This window comes from Aedes albopictus, chromosome 1 (assembly GCF_035046485.1).
Source record: "Aedes albopictus strain Foshan chromosome 1, AalbF5, whole genome shotgun sequence".
Classification (NCBI taxonomy): domain Eukaryota; kingdom Metazoa; phylum Arthropoda; class Insecta; order Diptera; family Culicidae; genus Aedes; species Aedes albopictus.
This window is the reverse complement of record NC_085136.1, coordinates 235,857,196-235,873,361: the sequence shown is the minus strand read 5'-3', so window position 1 is coordinate 235,873,361 and position 16,166 is coordinate 235,857,196. Positions and strand designations below refer to the sequence as shown.

Here is a 16,166-nt window from a genome sequence, read left to right as displayed (position 1 = left end):
GTAGGCCTTCATCTATATATATAAATATGAGTTTAAAGTTTCTTTGAGGCAACAAAACTCAGTAACGGATGAACCGATTAGTATGGCGCTTGCACAGTTTGATTCATATTCATGGTGGCTGTGTTTATATACATAAAAAGTTACGAAAATCATTCAAGAAGTATTAAGGGTGTGAACCATTTCGCTTATTCGTTTAACTTTTAGTTAAAATGTGACACTTGGATAGTTATTTGCCATCGAAAAGTTAAAAAATAACCACGACGGCGGTCCATTTGAAATTTGACAGACGAGTAGTTATTTGGAACAAAATACAGTACGCAGCCAAATCATTACGAACAAAAAATAACTATCGAACTGTCAAGACTAACCCTGCTCGGAAGTAGGGTTATTTTCAAAATAACTATCGAAGTGTCAAATTTTAACTAAAAGTTAAACGAATAAGCGAAATGGTTCACACCCTAAGAATGTAAAACATACTGATTTTTCATAAGCCGGGTAGAAATTTGGCGTGATTGAAATGAAATCAATCTAGAGTGCGTTGCTGCGATGTCCTCAACAGCTGTCAAACCACCACAGCTTGGCAAGACAAAGTTTGTCGGGACAGCTAGTTTATAATAAAGAAAAACTCAGAGCGATTAGGTCTTTGTAGTAACACTCGCTACACAGCTAATCGCGTTCGGTAATTTTTACCGAAATCTCAACCGCTGAGCGTTCGGTAATGGATTTTTAACGAAATTCTGTAAAAAAATAACAAATTTCGGTAAAATGTTATCGTTTATCTGTCAAACTCTAACGAACTTCGGTAAAAGTTGCTACCTTTACCGATTTTTTCCTGTAATACAAACTTAACGGTTGAGATTTCGGTAAAACATTACCGAAGTCGGTGATTTTTTCTAACTGTGTAGTTGGTCTCTGTACCAGAAAATGGAGCTAGTATACTAGGCCTCCACTTCCAATAAAGCTAAGCCCAGAGCTATTAGTTCTACGTAGAAAACCATAGGCGAATAGACCTACGTGTATGAACATAGAGTAGAAGGCTACTGATCCAGGAAAAGGAAGAAACGCTAAAGAGAAACGCTAATGCTAGAGGAAGTGATGCGGGAAAGGGAAGCGATCTTGGAAGCCATTCTGTGAACTATCTTTGAACCGCACGGTTTAACTTTGTACGTTCGCGAAGGTTTTCGTTTGTTCTACAAATATTTTCAGTATTTCATCGAACCTGATTTGTGGATACGACAAATACTTCCTTAAACATTCACTTCTTCGACATTCCATGTGATCCTCATCGAAGTGCAACCGTTACGCTCCCGCATCCTTTCGCGCGCAGTTTGCAAAAGCCCCTTTGGGCTTTTCCTTACCCTAAAAGCTAGCACACTGCAACACCGCTGTGCATCGTCCAACCCCAACCACGGAGCAAAAGGGTAAAGCAAAGCGCACGATGATGGAGTGCATTATTTCGCTTCTTTCCTCTCTCTCTATTTATGAAATGTTATTTCTCAATTATTCGCGATCGCTTTTCATGTGGCCCCTTTCATGCGGGCCAATACAAACGAGCACGACTGAAAAGAAAGCACGAGACGGGCTCCCCGCCCGGCTCTCCCTCTCGGATCATAATAGATAATTTGCTTATCAAATAAAGCAATCATCCCTCCTCGTTCCGCCTGTCAGTTGGCTGGCAGGGCATGGCATCATTGCTCGGCGCAGGGATTATACCTACTTGGATCGCACGACGAAGACGGGAGATGAATGGACCAGCATCATCGCAGTAATCCTCGCCCGGTGGTTTCCATGCGCAACCTGATCCACCGTCATCCGTGAGACACAGACAAACGGACGCGTTGTGTGAACGATAATGGCCGTCTCATGCAAACGTCCGAATATCCTCCCGTCTGCCATCAGCAAAATGTTGACCAGAAATAGAAATGTTCTCATCGTGAAGCAGTTGAGCTGTAAAAAAACCAGAGAAGTTGTTATAGAGAAGCGCGAAGAGGATTTAGGTTATGTTTATTTACATCACGCCCAATAACAATCAATTTTTCCGGTGAACAAAATTATATTTTCGCGTGCGTGTTAGTTTGATCTGCCCATAAGATGTCAAGCATACAAGTGACGTCATGCTTTGCACTAACACACTTTCATATGCTTTCATGTTGCGCTTTGTTTCCCATGTTTTTCTATTTCCTTGAATCGATTGGGACCGCGTTTGACGGTTCAATTGGAACCTTTGGTTTCAGTCTTCGCGCATCTCTATAACAACTTCTCTGTAAAAAACAACCCATCAAAACTAAACCACTCACGAGCTTTTGTTCACGAACAAACAGCAGAAGCGCATTTCGGTTGTATTAGCTTCTTCTTCTTTATTTAAACTTAGCGTTCCAACTTGGACAAAACCTGCTTCTCAAATGAGCACTCCCACAGTTATTAACTGCGAACTTCCTCTGCCAACGATCGTAAGAGGCGCATACACAGGGCACTCATTCCCTCAAAAGAGCTGCCCAAGAGCCTCAAGATCAGTTGCTTTGAGCCGTCCTGTAGCCGTCCTTTAGGCCTTTTGTATCCTGTTTGATCAAGGCGTTACATAATCTGGCAAGCAGACAACAATGTAACATCCATTTGTCTCTGTCCATGGCCTATGCTGGGCCATGTATTCGTAAACCCAGCAAACAAACAAAGGAGATCCTGCGCTTCTCGCCGTCCATCGAACAATACAATAACTCCACGCCGGATGGATGCTCTTTTTCACTTGCGCATCGTGTACAATACGGGAATTGAGTTCACGCGAAATTTGCACTGTCGCTCGCTTTGCGAGAAGGGGGTATCGGATTGAATTGGTCCGTCCGACCGCTGGACCACCCCTGCTGATGCTGCTGCCTGTAGCCTGTGCTGGTGGTGGTGGTAGTAACAGGGCATTTATGCTTATGCTTCTCATAGCCTACTTACTATACCTATGTACTGAGTGGTACTCAGAAGCCGAGAAGTCTAGATTGAGTTTAAATAAGGGCGAAAGTAACATGAGAGAGTTCTCTTCATCGACTCTCTCCTCTGCAAATTAAAGTGACAAGATGCAAATTCAACCGAACTTTTTTACACTTAGACGCTAGATTGCATCGCAACCTAGCGATTTATGACCAAAAAGTGCAACTATACTTGCATCTTGTCACTTTAATTTGAAGAAGAGAGAGTCGATGAAGAGAACTCTCTCATGTTACTTTCGCCCTTATTTAAACTCAATCTAGAAGTGATGGAAAGGAAATACCTGCTGCACGCTTTCCCACCTACCACGACGCGGCAGTCCGTTTCGCGATCATGGTGCTCCTCACAAAGGAACTCGCACGTTTTATCTGACAGCTGTGTGATTTCTTTTTTTCGTGGAAATGCAAATTGAGACATAGTCGCGCAACAATGTGCCAACATATCTTGTCGGGACTTAATGATGGGCTTCGATGAGAATAAATTGCTATATTAGTGGAGGGCGATTCAAAATCGTCCAATTTCTTGTTAAGAACCGATGCGTGATGATGACAAACAGCTGTCGACAACTCATAGAAGTCAAATCTGTTTCATACATTTCGTTCGGTTTAGAACAAGCTTCACGCTACTTATTCCCAATAATGTCTACATTACTAACAACTAGACTAACAATATTTTTTTTCTGTTTTATTTTTCAGGTAAGCAAATCTCAAGCAAATCTCTACCTTCGTAGAGAAGTCAATAACTCATCAACCGATAACGTAATCAACAGGTAACTCAGTTAGAATAGGCCACCGTTTCAACTGAACTTGATCGTTTTAAATTTATTATGTTACAAACAAGGATAGAAGCTTTATCATACTAGATTTAAAAGGGTAATGAGAAGATTATGTACTGGATTACTGTATCTGTACGAAGGTATAGCCCATATAGCCATCGAAGTAGGCCTCGCCGCGATCGGACGTGAATTTGTTTTACCTGTCACGGTTTTTTTCGCTCTCATGTTTTGTGTGGTTTTTGCAAGGGGACGGCATCCTATTTTTTCTCTATGGGGTTTGACAGGTTGAATTGTGCCTCCTTACGTGGAGCCAACGTATCTAAATACCAAGGTAATATTCTCCAACTATTATTCATGTATTAGTGAGAAAAGGAAAAAAGCAAAAAATAGTTATGAAATTTGTGCAGATTTGTATGGGCGCATCACTATTTAGCAAACTTTTATAAAAAATTAGGCTCTCACTTCATAGAGGCAATTATTAAAAGGCATCTCACTAGATAAAAAGTGACTTCCATGCAATAAATCAGAAAATATTGAGCTTTGCAAGGATTTCGCGACGATCGTGCAAATGTTCAATCTTTGACAACACAATGCTCACACATCCAACAACAAAGGAAACAGTGCATAAACAAACCGATTAGTCGAAACACCACCCCAAAATAACGCTCCGTTACTGGAAAACTGTAGCGGCGACATCAACCAATGTATGCTGAAACCGGTGTGCATATTTTGTGGTGGGACAATTTTGTTTGCCTGTGCGTCGTATTTGGCGCAAGATCGTCAATATCGCCATTTGAAAATCAATGACATTTTTTTAATTGGTTCTAAACATAGTTTTTCAGCATTCAGAAACGTTCAAACTAATAAAACTTTACAAATTTTGCAGAAATAATGACATTCTAGAGTAAAATCACTAACTTTTCATAACTAACGCAGATGTGTTAGTGGGTCTCGTTATTGACATTTGCGGGAATATCTTACCTTGGTATTAAGATATGTTGACGTGGAGCATAAATTTATACTCCAACCGAAATGTTCACTAACACAATCGTGAAAGAGGAATGTTTACCTTTTTACAAGGGATATCGGGTCAAAACGCTTATTTCAGATTAGATCTCAATAATGTGTTGAGTATGAAAAAGCGGAATAAATTAATAATTTTGAATTTTGAAGTGTCGGTGCTGTATTGAGTGATTGTTAGTATTGGTGAGGTCTGGTTGCACACGATAAGCGACAACAAAATCAGATCACCGTTGCAGTCCTGTGGGTTTTTGTGATAATTCGGCTAGAGCTATGCCATCCGGAAGTATTAGGCGTATCATTTGCGGAATCCGTTTGGCACATTGGTTGTGTTGCATCTTTGAAGCTCTTAGCTTCAAATTGAAGATTTTCGTTTTGTGATTGCTGCCGGGAGGACTTGATATCGTTATTCCGCTAGTGACTGATTTGGTGATACGTCGCGAACTGGCGGACACCAACTTTGCATACCGCATCGTGTGCTTTTGCCAATGCTGTTAAGCTTTATATTCTTGGTGTAAATGTTTTAAATCAGAACAGTGTGTTAGTGTAATGACTTGTGCTTTCCAGAAAACATTGAGAAAATTTGTACAACAACTAAGTGCGCGAGTGTTGATCTTTTTTGTGGCGTCACATTTTTCAAGCAGCATCCCACATGAAAAGGAACCTGGCTCAGAAAAGACGATCGTCAAATGGATATAAAACGACAAACTTGGTGAGGACGTTTCATGCTTCTTATTTCTCTATTGTATATTGTATATATTGAACCATATTATTGCAAATATCTCGGAGCGTTTGGTACGGTATGTCCACGCATCCTTCCTCCCCTGTAGATTCAAGAAGTGATTCGATGTTAAACAAAAGTTTATTATAATCGAAGAATTTCAAAGAATCATCTCTGCGGTAAACGCTACGCAGTAGGCCTGGCCGCTTTGACGCTTGTATCATACCCTTGATCTGCTGCAAGCATCAATATTGACAAGAAAAATAATTGGGCGTGATCTAACCCGATTATTTTCCAGGATGCTTTCTTGTACTGGCTGCGTATGCGTTAGATAAGATTAGATTAGATTAGAAGGTATAGCCCATATAGCCATATCTGCAATGGCGTGGATGTTCACCATGACCATACCACAGACGTAACTCTTAGAGGAAATTCATCAAAAACCATTGCTTGGTGTCTTTTGCATGAGCACACTGTCACCCGTTGGTAGAACCACGCGAGACACTGTCAGCCATAATGGAATTCGATTTGACGTTTATCTAACACGCGCACTACTACACAAATCGCCTGTAATTTTCGTTTCCATCATTCAGCAACGTATACACTGGCATACGTCGAAGCAATCAAGCGCTAGCGCCTCTGGTGGAAGGATCGCGAAAATCAAATGAAATTTGAATTGATCGTGAAATACATGTGCCAAGCCGTTTTCAAGAGTGTTTCGTCTGTTTGTCTGTGACCATACTGAGCGTGACGAGATCGATTCCTTGTCGGTCAAGGAAGTTTTCGTAAATTCCATGACTTCCTTGGGATAGAGTACATATCTTAATCATAGTAGGTCATTGGCTGAGGAAGCTATCAGTTAAAAACTGTGGAACTGCTCTTAGAACACTATGAGAAGCAGGCTTTATTCCAGTGGGAACATTACGCCAACAAGAAGAAGAGAAGATGTGCACGAAAGTACAAACATCATTTTCTCATTACTACTCTCGATAACAGCAGTGCGCATTTTGAATTTGATAGCAAGATCTCTAATTGCTCTGGTAACTCGCTTACTCGAATGATAGTAGTCGAACCACCGGAGTGAACTTTTAATTTGACGAACTGGTCACCTTTCATTGCCTTGCACATTGACATTCGATATTATCATGTAAAATATTACCTGCGCGCCCACTCATGAACACCAACCATTTAACACTGTATAATACGGTCTGTATTTGGAAGAAATGTCAATGCAGAACCTGTAGCTTCCAGATCCATCTATATATGCCGTTGCTCTGGACAAAATACCAAGCTGGAAACAGCTGGCTACATATTATCGTGATAGACAATATTCAGAACTGCCTGATTGATTGGTGCCCGATCAACGAAAAAATCTGCAGGTTGAGTGTCAAGAGTCGGTTTTCCAACTTAAGCGTAATCAAAGAGCACATCCTTCACTTCGGGAGCACTGATAGACAAGGGCGCATTCTAAGCGCAGCTCAAATGCGAGTACAATAGTTTCCCTAGCCATTACATCAAGATCATCATAAAGACTTAAATGCTGAGATTGAACGAGAATTCCCTACGATTGATTGATTTCGCTACCTCCAAGAACATAGCCAAGCGTGGTTCAAAAAATCGTTTTTGCTCCACACCGCTTATTCGATTCCTAACAAGATTATATGCCTTCTCCCAAAATTTGAGCTCATTTGGTTGAAAATTGAGACTGCACAAGCCCTTCAAAGTTTGTATGGGAATTACTATGGGAAAACGATGCTTTTCATTCAATGCATCGTAGTATTTCCTCAAGTGCCCTGGTGGGTTAGTTGACCCTTGGTAATCCTAGGCTGCTCTATCAGCTACAACTTTGCAGAAGACCGCATTCAAATCGGACACCTGAATAATTAGTTACCGATTTTTATCCAGAATCGAAATCTTAACTCATGATGGTTAAACTATTCGGTGGGCATCATTGCATTTTGCAGTGAAACATAGTAGCCTTGATTTCAGTGTGCTATCTTTGGCGCCATATGCAGCAATGTTGCCTGTTGGGAAGCTGGAGGATCACTGTTAAAGTTTGTCCAGTTGGATACAAATCGATAACTAATTAATGAGGCGTCCGATTTGAATGCGGTCTTCGGCAAAGTTGTAGCTGATAGAGCAGCTTAGGATTACCAAGGGTCGACTAACCCACCAGGGCACTTGGGGAAATGCTATGGTCGATTGAATGAAAAACATCGTTTTCCCATAGTAATTCCCATACAAACTTTGAAGGGCTTGTGCAGTCTCAATTTTCAACCAAATGAGCTCAAATTTTGGGAGAAGGCATACAGTGACCCCACACCGATGAATCACCTTAATTTTTGTACACTATTTATGAATCACCATGTTGATCAAATGGAGTGATCCATAAAATGTGGTCATTTTTGCCGATTCATAAATTGTGGGGTCACTGTATAATCTGGTGAGGAATCGGATAAGCGGTGTGGAGCAAAAACGATTTTTTGAACCACGCTAATACACACAAAAAAACCGTTCCGATATACGTGCACTCCCAATCACGGCAACGGGAACAAACGGGAACTATGCATAGCAACGATAACAACAATAAGAAATGTACACCGTGAACTAGATTTCACATTTTCTAGAACGCCCATATTGACAGCTGGAACTAGTTACAGTTCACGGTGTATATTTGCTTGTTCTCATATTTGCGTTTGTTTGTTCACGTTTATCAGAACGGTTTTCTGAGCGTGTAGCTATATGTTGCACCTGCTTCCAGCACAGCCTTCCTTGCCGTAATAGCTGGAAATCACCACAGCAGACGTACTTCCGTCGAAGTCGAACGCCGTGGCTCAACATCGAGCAGCTGCGTAACGTAGAAGTGGCCCAAGACTACGCGCAGCAGCTAGCAGTGGTCCTACCAACGGAAGAGCAGCTTGGCGCAGCTACACTTGAAGATGGCTGGAGGCACATCCGATCCGCCTCGGCTACAGCACTAGGCTTCGCGACTCCGAATCACAGAAACGACTGGTACGACGGCTAATGTGAACAGTTGAAAAACGAGAAGAATGCAGCATGGGCGAGAATGCTGCAACACCGTACGAGAGCGAATGAGGCACGTTACAGACAGGCGCGGAACAGGCAGAACTCAGTCTTCCGGATGAAGAAGCGCCAGCAGGAAGAACGAGATCGCGAAGCGATGGAAGAGCTGTACCGCGCTAAGGACACACGAGAAGCTGAACCGCTCGCGCAGAGGCTTTGTGCCACAAGCCGACATGTGCCGAGATAATCACGGGAATATTCTCACGAGCGAGCGTGAGGTGGTCGAGAGGTGGCGGCAGCATTACGATGAGCACCTCAATGGCTACGTTGCAAGTACCGAAGATGGCGTGGCAACAGATCTAGGAGTATGTGCACAGGACGAAAGATTTCCGGCCCCTGACCTCCAAGAGATTGAGGAGGTTGGCCGGTTGAAAAACAACAAAGCTGCTGGAGCAGATCAATAGCCAAGCGAGCTTTTAAAATACGGTGGAGAAGCACTGGTGAGAGCACTACACTGGGTCATTACCATGATTTGGGAGGAGAAAGTATTATGGGAGAAATGGATGGTAAGTATCGTGTGTCCCATCTACAAAAAGGGCGACAAGTTGGATTACGGGAACTACCGCGCGATCACACTACTGAGCGCTGCCTACAAGATACACTCTCAAATGTTATGCCGCCGTCTATCACCGATTGCAAGAGAGTTCGTGGGGCAATATCAGACTGGATTCATGGATGAACGCGCTACAACGGACGCCATCCGCCAGGTGTTGCAGAAATGCCGCGAATACAACGTGCCCGCACATCACTTGTTCATCGATTTCAAATCGGCGTATGACACAATCGATCGAGATCAGCTATGGCAAATTATGCACGAATACGGATTCCCGGATAAACTGATACGATTGATCAAGGCGTCGATGGATCGAGTGATATGCGTAGTTCGAGTATCAGGGACACTCTCTAGTCCCTTCGAATCTCGCAGAGGGTTACGGCAAGGTGATGGTCTTTCGTGCTTTCTTTTCAACATTGCTTTAGAGGGTGTAATAAGGAAAGCGGGGATAAACACGAGCACAACAATTTTCACGAAATCCGTTCAGCTGCTTGGTTTCGCCGATGATATTGATATTATGCTCGTAAATTTGAGACGATTGCGGAAACGTACATCCGACTAAAGAGTGAATCCAGGTGAATCGGATTAGTCATTAATGTGTCGAAGACAAAGTACATAATGGCAAAGGGCTCCTGGGAGGAATCACCGCGCCCGTCACCCCGAATTTATATCGACGGTGATGAAATCGAGACGGTTAAAGAATTCGTGTTTGGGGTTGGTAACAGCCGACAACGACACCAGCAGAGAAATTCAGAGGCGCATTGTGGCAGGAAATCGTGCTTACTTTGAACTCCGCAGAACTCTACGATCGAACAAAGTTCGCCGTAACACGAAGTTAACCATCTACAAAACGCTGGTCTAATCAGTAGTAGTCCTATATGAGCACGAAACATTCACCCTACGTGCAGAGGACTAAGGCGCCCTTGGAGTTTTCGAACGGAAGGTGTTGCATACCATCTACGGCGGAGTGCAGATGGAAGACGGGACTTGGAGAAGGCGAATGAACCACGAGCTGCTGAGAAACCCAAACATCGTCCATACCGAGAAAATCGAGAGGCTGCGGTGGATGGGTCACGTCATCAGGATGTCGGATAGCAACCCGACTAAAATTGTTCTCGAGAGTCATCCGACCGGTACAAGAAGACGTGGTGCGCAGCGAGCTAGGTGGGTCAACCAAGTGGAGGACGATCTACGGACCCTACGCAAAGTGCGGAACTGGAGACAAACAGCCATGGACCGAGTGGAATGGAGACGGCTACTATGTACAGCAGAGGCCACCCAGGCCTTAGCCTGATCGGTAAGGTAGGTAAGACGTATTTCCAAATCATCCACGTCCTGATTGATACACGGTACTTGTACGCAGACATTACCGACGTCAGGACCTATCGTGGTACTAACATTGACTTTGACCACTATACCTAATGATACTCAATCTGCGCCCGAAACTTTCCATCATCAACAACGTACTGTCGACCGCCACGGTACAACCCAGAGAGCCTGATGCAACCGGATTTGGCCTCTGCATAGGCGCAGAGTCTTGAGGCAGCGTTGTTGCCATACGAGGGCAAGGTCGTTGTGGTCCCTCTACAGAAATGCCGTAGTGTAGTCAATGTAGCTTGCCAGCCTGCATCAACGACGCAACCAAGAGCACCATCGGGTACGTGGAAAAGAGTCGACAGATCGAATGATTGGACGAAGAGCCCAGAGAGATTTCGGGGGCAGAACGCAGTGCTGGCGGTAATGCTGCAGCATTAGGAACCTGGTAGAACGTGAAACATTACAATCAGAAGCAGATCCGTTTCTTGCAGGAGAAAGAAAGCGCTGAGAGAAGCTGTTTGAGAAGCATGCGTTAGAAGCTTTGCAATAGTTATAGAAGCTTGGGAAAATTCCCTCAGAAGATTAGAAAACATCTCTTATAAGCTTTCAGATTCGAAGTGTCTCTCAGAAGTTTGAAAAGCTTGTGTCAGAAGCTTGGAAAGCTTCTTTCAGAAGCGTGAAAAGCTTCTCTCAGAAGCTTCAAAAGCTTCTCTAAGTTTTGGAAGCTTCCCTCAGAAGCTTAGAAAGCTTTTCTCAGAATCAGCTTTAGAAGCTTCTTCAGAAGCTTGGAATCTTCTCTCAGAAACTTGGAATGCGTCTTCCAGTAGCATGGGAAGCTTCTTCTAGAAGCTGTTTGAGAAACTTCTATCAGAAGCTTGGGAAGATTTTTTTTCAGAAGCTTGTGAAGCTTCTCTCAGATGCTTGAGAAACTTCTTTCAGAAGATTGGACAGTTTCTCTCAGATGCTTGGGAAACAACTCGCAGAAGCTTGAAAAGCTTCTTTTAGAAGCTTGAGAAGCTCCTATCAGAAGATGATTTTTCAAAAGCTGCTTGAGAAGTTTCTTTCAGAAGATGCTTCAGAAGATTCTTTCAGAAGATACTTGAGATGCTTCTCTCAGAGGTTGCTTGAAAAACTTCCCTCAGAAACTGCTTGAGAAACTTCTCTCAGAAGCTGCTTGAAAACCTTGCGTCAGAAGCATTGCAATAGTTACGTAAGTTACTTTCAGAAGCTTAGGAAAATTCCCTTAGGGCCGATTTCTTCACCTCGGCTTAACTGGTAAGCGAAGCTTACCCATATAGTTAAACCTGGCTTAACGCTTGAGCCAGGGTGAAGAAATCGCCCCTTAGTAGATTAGAAAACTACTCTTATAAGTTTTCAAAGCTTCTCTCAGAAGTTTGAAAAGCTTGTATCAGAAGCTTGAAAAGCTTATTTCAGAAGCTTAGAAAGCTTCTGTGAGAAGCTTGGAAGCTTCTTTCACAAGCTTGAAAAGCTTCTTTCAGAAGCTTGAAAAGCTTTTTTCAGAAGCTGCTTCTTTCAGAAGCTTGCTTTCAGAAGTTTGGAAAGCTTCTCTCAGAAGCCTACCAAGAAGCGCAGAAGCCTGCAGCAGCTTACATAACTTCTCTCAGAAGCTCATCAAGCTTCTCACAGAAGCTTTCGAAGCTATATAAGAAGCTTACAAAACGCTTCTTAGAACGAACAAATCTACAAAGCTTCTCTCAGTGGTTTTCAATGCTTCTTTCAGAATCATGGAATGCTCTTCTCAGGAGTTTGGGAAGCTTGTGTTTTTTTTTTTGGAAGGCTTCTCTCAGAAACTCAGGAAATGTGTCACAAGCTGCTGAAATAGGGCTATAATATCTACTCGGGAGGTAATTTCGCATGTTGCACTGAATTAAAGTGAACCGATTGAACTAACCCGACTCAACAGTAGGTAGACCCAAGCGCATAAATCATTCACAGAAATGCGTATTTTCAGCAGATAAATCGTGCAATATGCATCTACAGAGGACTATGATCCAGCGAGAGCCTCGCGGGATGCCCAGAAAGCGAGATCGCACAGTCAACCGAGCGCCTGGTAACGTGTTTATTTGTGACTTAACAAGAATGTTAAACGATTGCGATCGGGAAAAGGCCACGGGTAGAGGACGCATAGCGGCGACACGTACACCAGAGAAGAACCGAACTGAAAGCGAGCAATTTTCGACATTTTAATATTTCATCCCCGGCGATCAGATAATAACATATTGTTTTCTCGCAGCCAGCCAGCGGAGTCGGAGTAGGATTGGAACGCATATTCAAATCAGACAATTCTCCGGAATCGACCCGAACGACGAACGCGGCCTGGCTTTCAATTGAAATGATAGAGATCAAACAACTCTTCGAACAACAACGAAACGACGACCATCGTCGTCGAATCTCTTGGCTGGGGGTAGTGCCGAAAGCCCCCTGCACTTCTGGGATTGTGCTAACTTGACTGACTGATCGCATGTGGAGAGGAGGCAAGCAGCAGCAGTGTGTAGATGTTTGGAGTGTGTATTATAGAGTCATCAATTGAGCAAATGAACTCTTGGAATTTGCCGTTGTCGTTTGCACCCCGGTTAAGTGAAAGGTCGCCTCCAACGAGCTGTTATGACGTCCTGCCTCCAGGAGGCTCGGAGAAAGAAATGTCAGCGCCGGCACACAGACCCATGAAGCACATGGCATAATTCCATAAATTCAGAGCGCGTTCAAATATTGACACAGTTTGGTCTGTTTGGGGTCCAATTGGTAATTGAACAGATCAATATTTGGCAGCTGATAATCCGGGGAACTAACTGAACGAGCGAACGAAAAAGCGATGAGGAGTAGCGACAGCACCCGACTGCTTGTTGTATCAACAAATTGGATTGAAAATAAACATTTTATCTGTGCTGTGTTCTATTGATTTACGACTTAGCTCGGTCAATCCATCTAGTACAAATCTAGTCAAACTAACCAAGATGAGCTGGATGACCATCTTCTTCTTGAACTGACATCCCAAATAAGACCGAGCATGCTTTATGTTTCTATGAGCACTTTCACAGTTTATGAGTACCTGATAAATACTATGGAAAAGATTGATCAAGCATTATTGTTCTTAATGACTTTTTTACAATCCAATTCGACCATCATTTGTATCATTTCCAGAGTAGATACAACTACGTGGATTTTGGAATTTCCGCGGATTTGCTAATCCCAAGTAACATTGATAGCTGAATAGAAACTTATTCTGCTAATATGTTCAAATTTTAGCTTAAGGGCGATGGTGCGATTCCGCAGCATCATTACCTGTTATGTGGCTTAGTTGGATAAAGCGCCGGTCTAGCGAATACGGAGTCGTGGGTTCGAATCCCACCGCGACGCGATTTTTTTTCACAAACTTCATCTCTCAATTTGTCAATTAGCAACGTTTCGTGCCCACTAATTAATTACAAGTTTTTCCAGTATGTACAAAAAAACAAAATGGAGTATTTTAAACTGCTAGTTACAGTGTAGGTATCAAACAATTGTCCGTACAGCAATTTTTTGGTCAAAACTAATTTTTCATTCAAATGATCATAACTTTTTTATACATCAATCAAATACGCTGAAATTTTTATCAATCATGAACCATATATCAAAGCTCCATTGGTAAAATTTTGAGCGAGATCGAATAAGTTTTCTGAAAGTTATAGAACTTTTAGTAAAATTTATAAGATTTTTGAACACATTTTTTAAACATTATATCTCAATATGTACTCGATGAAACTTTTTCATTTTGTTTTTGTGATACAGCTTATACCTAAGGCTTTCATATGCAGCTTCGTTTGAGGTTTTATATTCACTACAAAAATATGAAAAATCTGTATATGATCAGAGTGTCATTTGGAAATTTACCATATTTTTATCAATAAAAGTGCCAAGTGTTTTCAGCGTTTTTAAACTCTCTTAATGTAATATTTTTTATACAGGACCTACTAAACTACATATCACGGAGAAAATTTCGTTCGTTTGAAACAAAAATATTCATGTTTATTCGGTAAACTGATAAAATGTTTGAAACTAAAATTTTAATTTTTAAAATTAACTCAATTACACATTTATTTCGCCAATACTTATTGACTAGCCCCCTGTTCTGCCGTCGAGAACATAAACTAAAGTCAAATCAAAAGAGAACATAAACAAAAGTTCCAGCTGCAACATCAAACAAGATTTCCTCCTGCAAAAAAGGCAAGGTTCATCGAAAGTCTGCACGAAATCTCGTTGTTTTCGGGAGCGTATGTTATCTAATAAATGTAAATATGATGTTGGCATTGAAAATAAAACACGGGAAGTGGGTTTTTTCAGCGAAGGAAATGACTTTATAAGTTTAATGGGAAACAAACATTTCCGTAGGCCCGACCTGTCACAAAAAAAACAAAAATATTTACATTTATTTCTAACATATTCTGTCAGAAGATGCATTTTTGTTTTAAACATGGATTGCATTTGCTTCAAATGTGACGTTCAATTTGCTCCAAACAGTTTTATTTTTGTGGCCTGAACAAATTGACAATTTATTTGAATTTACCTCAAATATTTTTGATTTTGACATAGTTATTTCTGTGTGTATGAACAGTAGGTCATAAGTATTTTTCATTCAGTTAATACACTTTTATTGGTGGAAAACGTTTGGCAGATTATGTGTGCAAAATGTGGTAAATTTTTAAATATCGTCAACTGCATGAGCACATTTTTTCATAATTTTTATACTGAATATAAAATTTAAAAAAAAACCTGCATATAAAAACCTTAGGTATCAGCTGTAACACAAAAAAAAAAGTTACATCGTGTGCATACTGGGATATAATGCTTTAAATATTTGTTCAACAATCTTTTAAGTTTTTCTAAAAATTCTATAACTTTCAGAAAACTTATCCGAATTCGTTCAAAATTTTACCAATGGAGCTTTAATATATGATTCATGATTTGACAAAATTTCAGCGGTTTTGATTGACGTATAAAAAAGTTATTAATGTTTTAATAAAAAAGTATTTTGTTTAAAAAATTGCTTTATGGACAATTGTTTGATACACTGTAGGTGAAAAAACTACTAGTCAGTAGGTACTTTGTCACATGGGATCAAATGTCAATAACCCACTTCAACATCGCTTCCACGAACTCAAATTTGGATTCGCACACACAACTCCAAAGTTGGATGAAATAAACTCATATTTGGGTGCTTTGGTTTCTCTTCGCACATTGCGTGTTTCTGTCTCAATTTGTGTAAATTTACATAATTAAGAATTGATTTTTAAGTCATGTGCTTAAATATTATAAGCAAAAGCACTTATTTGGCTTTGACAGAAGCAAAAATGCACTCACTCCAATGGGAAATCCCATTTGTATCTGTCACCGTGTGCGACAAGAAGTATAAACAAACGTGTTTTGTCTCGTTTTTTCTCACGTTTGCCATACGACTCCCACCAGGCGGCAGCACTGCAACGCCGTCAAGGCCTATTGTCGATTTCTACTTTTTTGTACCGCACTATAGTTTATAAACTAGTACAATTTCGGCATATTTAAGTTTATGCCAACGCTAATTCTGTCATGTTAGATAGTTGTCTTCTCTCCTCTTCTCTTCTTGGCGTAACGTCCTCACTGGGACAAAGCCTGCTTCTCAGCTTAGTGTTCAATGAGCACTTCCACAGTTTTTAACTGAGAGCTTCCTCTGCCAATGACCATTTTGC

General features: G+C 41.5%; 1 protein-coding gene and 1 long non-coding RNA gene across 4 annotated transcripts in view; one reads left to right on the top strand and one right to left on the bottom strand.

Annotated features, from left to right (window-relative positions):
* LOC134285528 (uncharacterized) overlaps positions 1-16,166 on the bottom strand; it is a 374,077-nt gene that overhangs the window by 31,684 nt on the left and 326,227 nt on the right. The window lies entirely within an intron of this gene.
* Positions 1-16,166, top strand: part of LOC109399837 (transcriptional activator cubitus interruptus) — a 409,162-nt gene that overhangs the window by 361,100 nt on the left and 31,896 nt on the right. Inside the window, exon 1 of one of the 3 annotated variants that reach the window (XM_029873842.2) lies at positions 3,597-3,742. The exons of the other annotated variants lie outside the window; for them this stretch is intronic. Coding sequence (XP_029729702.2) covers positions 3,612-3,742 — 131 coding nt within the window. The 5' untranslated portion in view covers positions 3,597-3,611. Of the gene's footprint in view, positions 1-3,596; positions 3,743-16,166 lie in introns of those variants that run through there. 3 annotated transcript variants of the gene reach the window in all.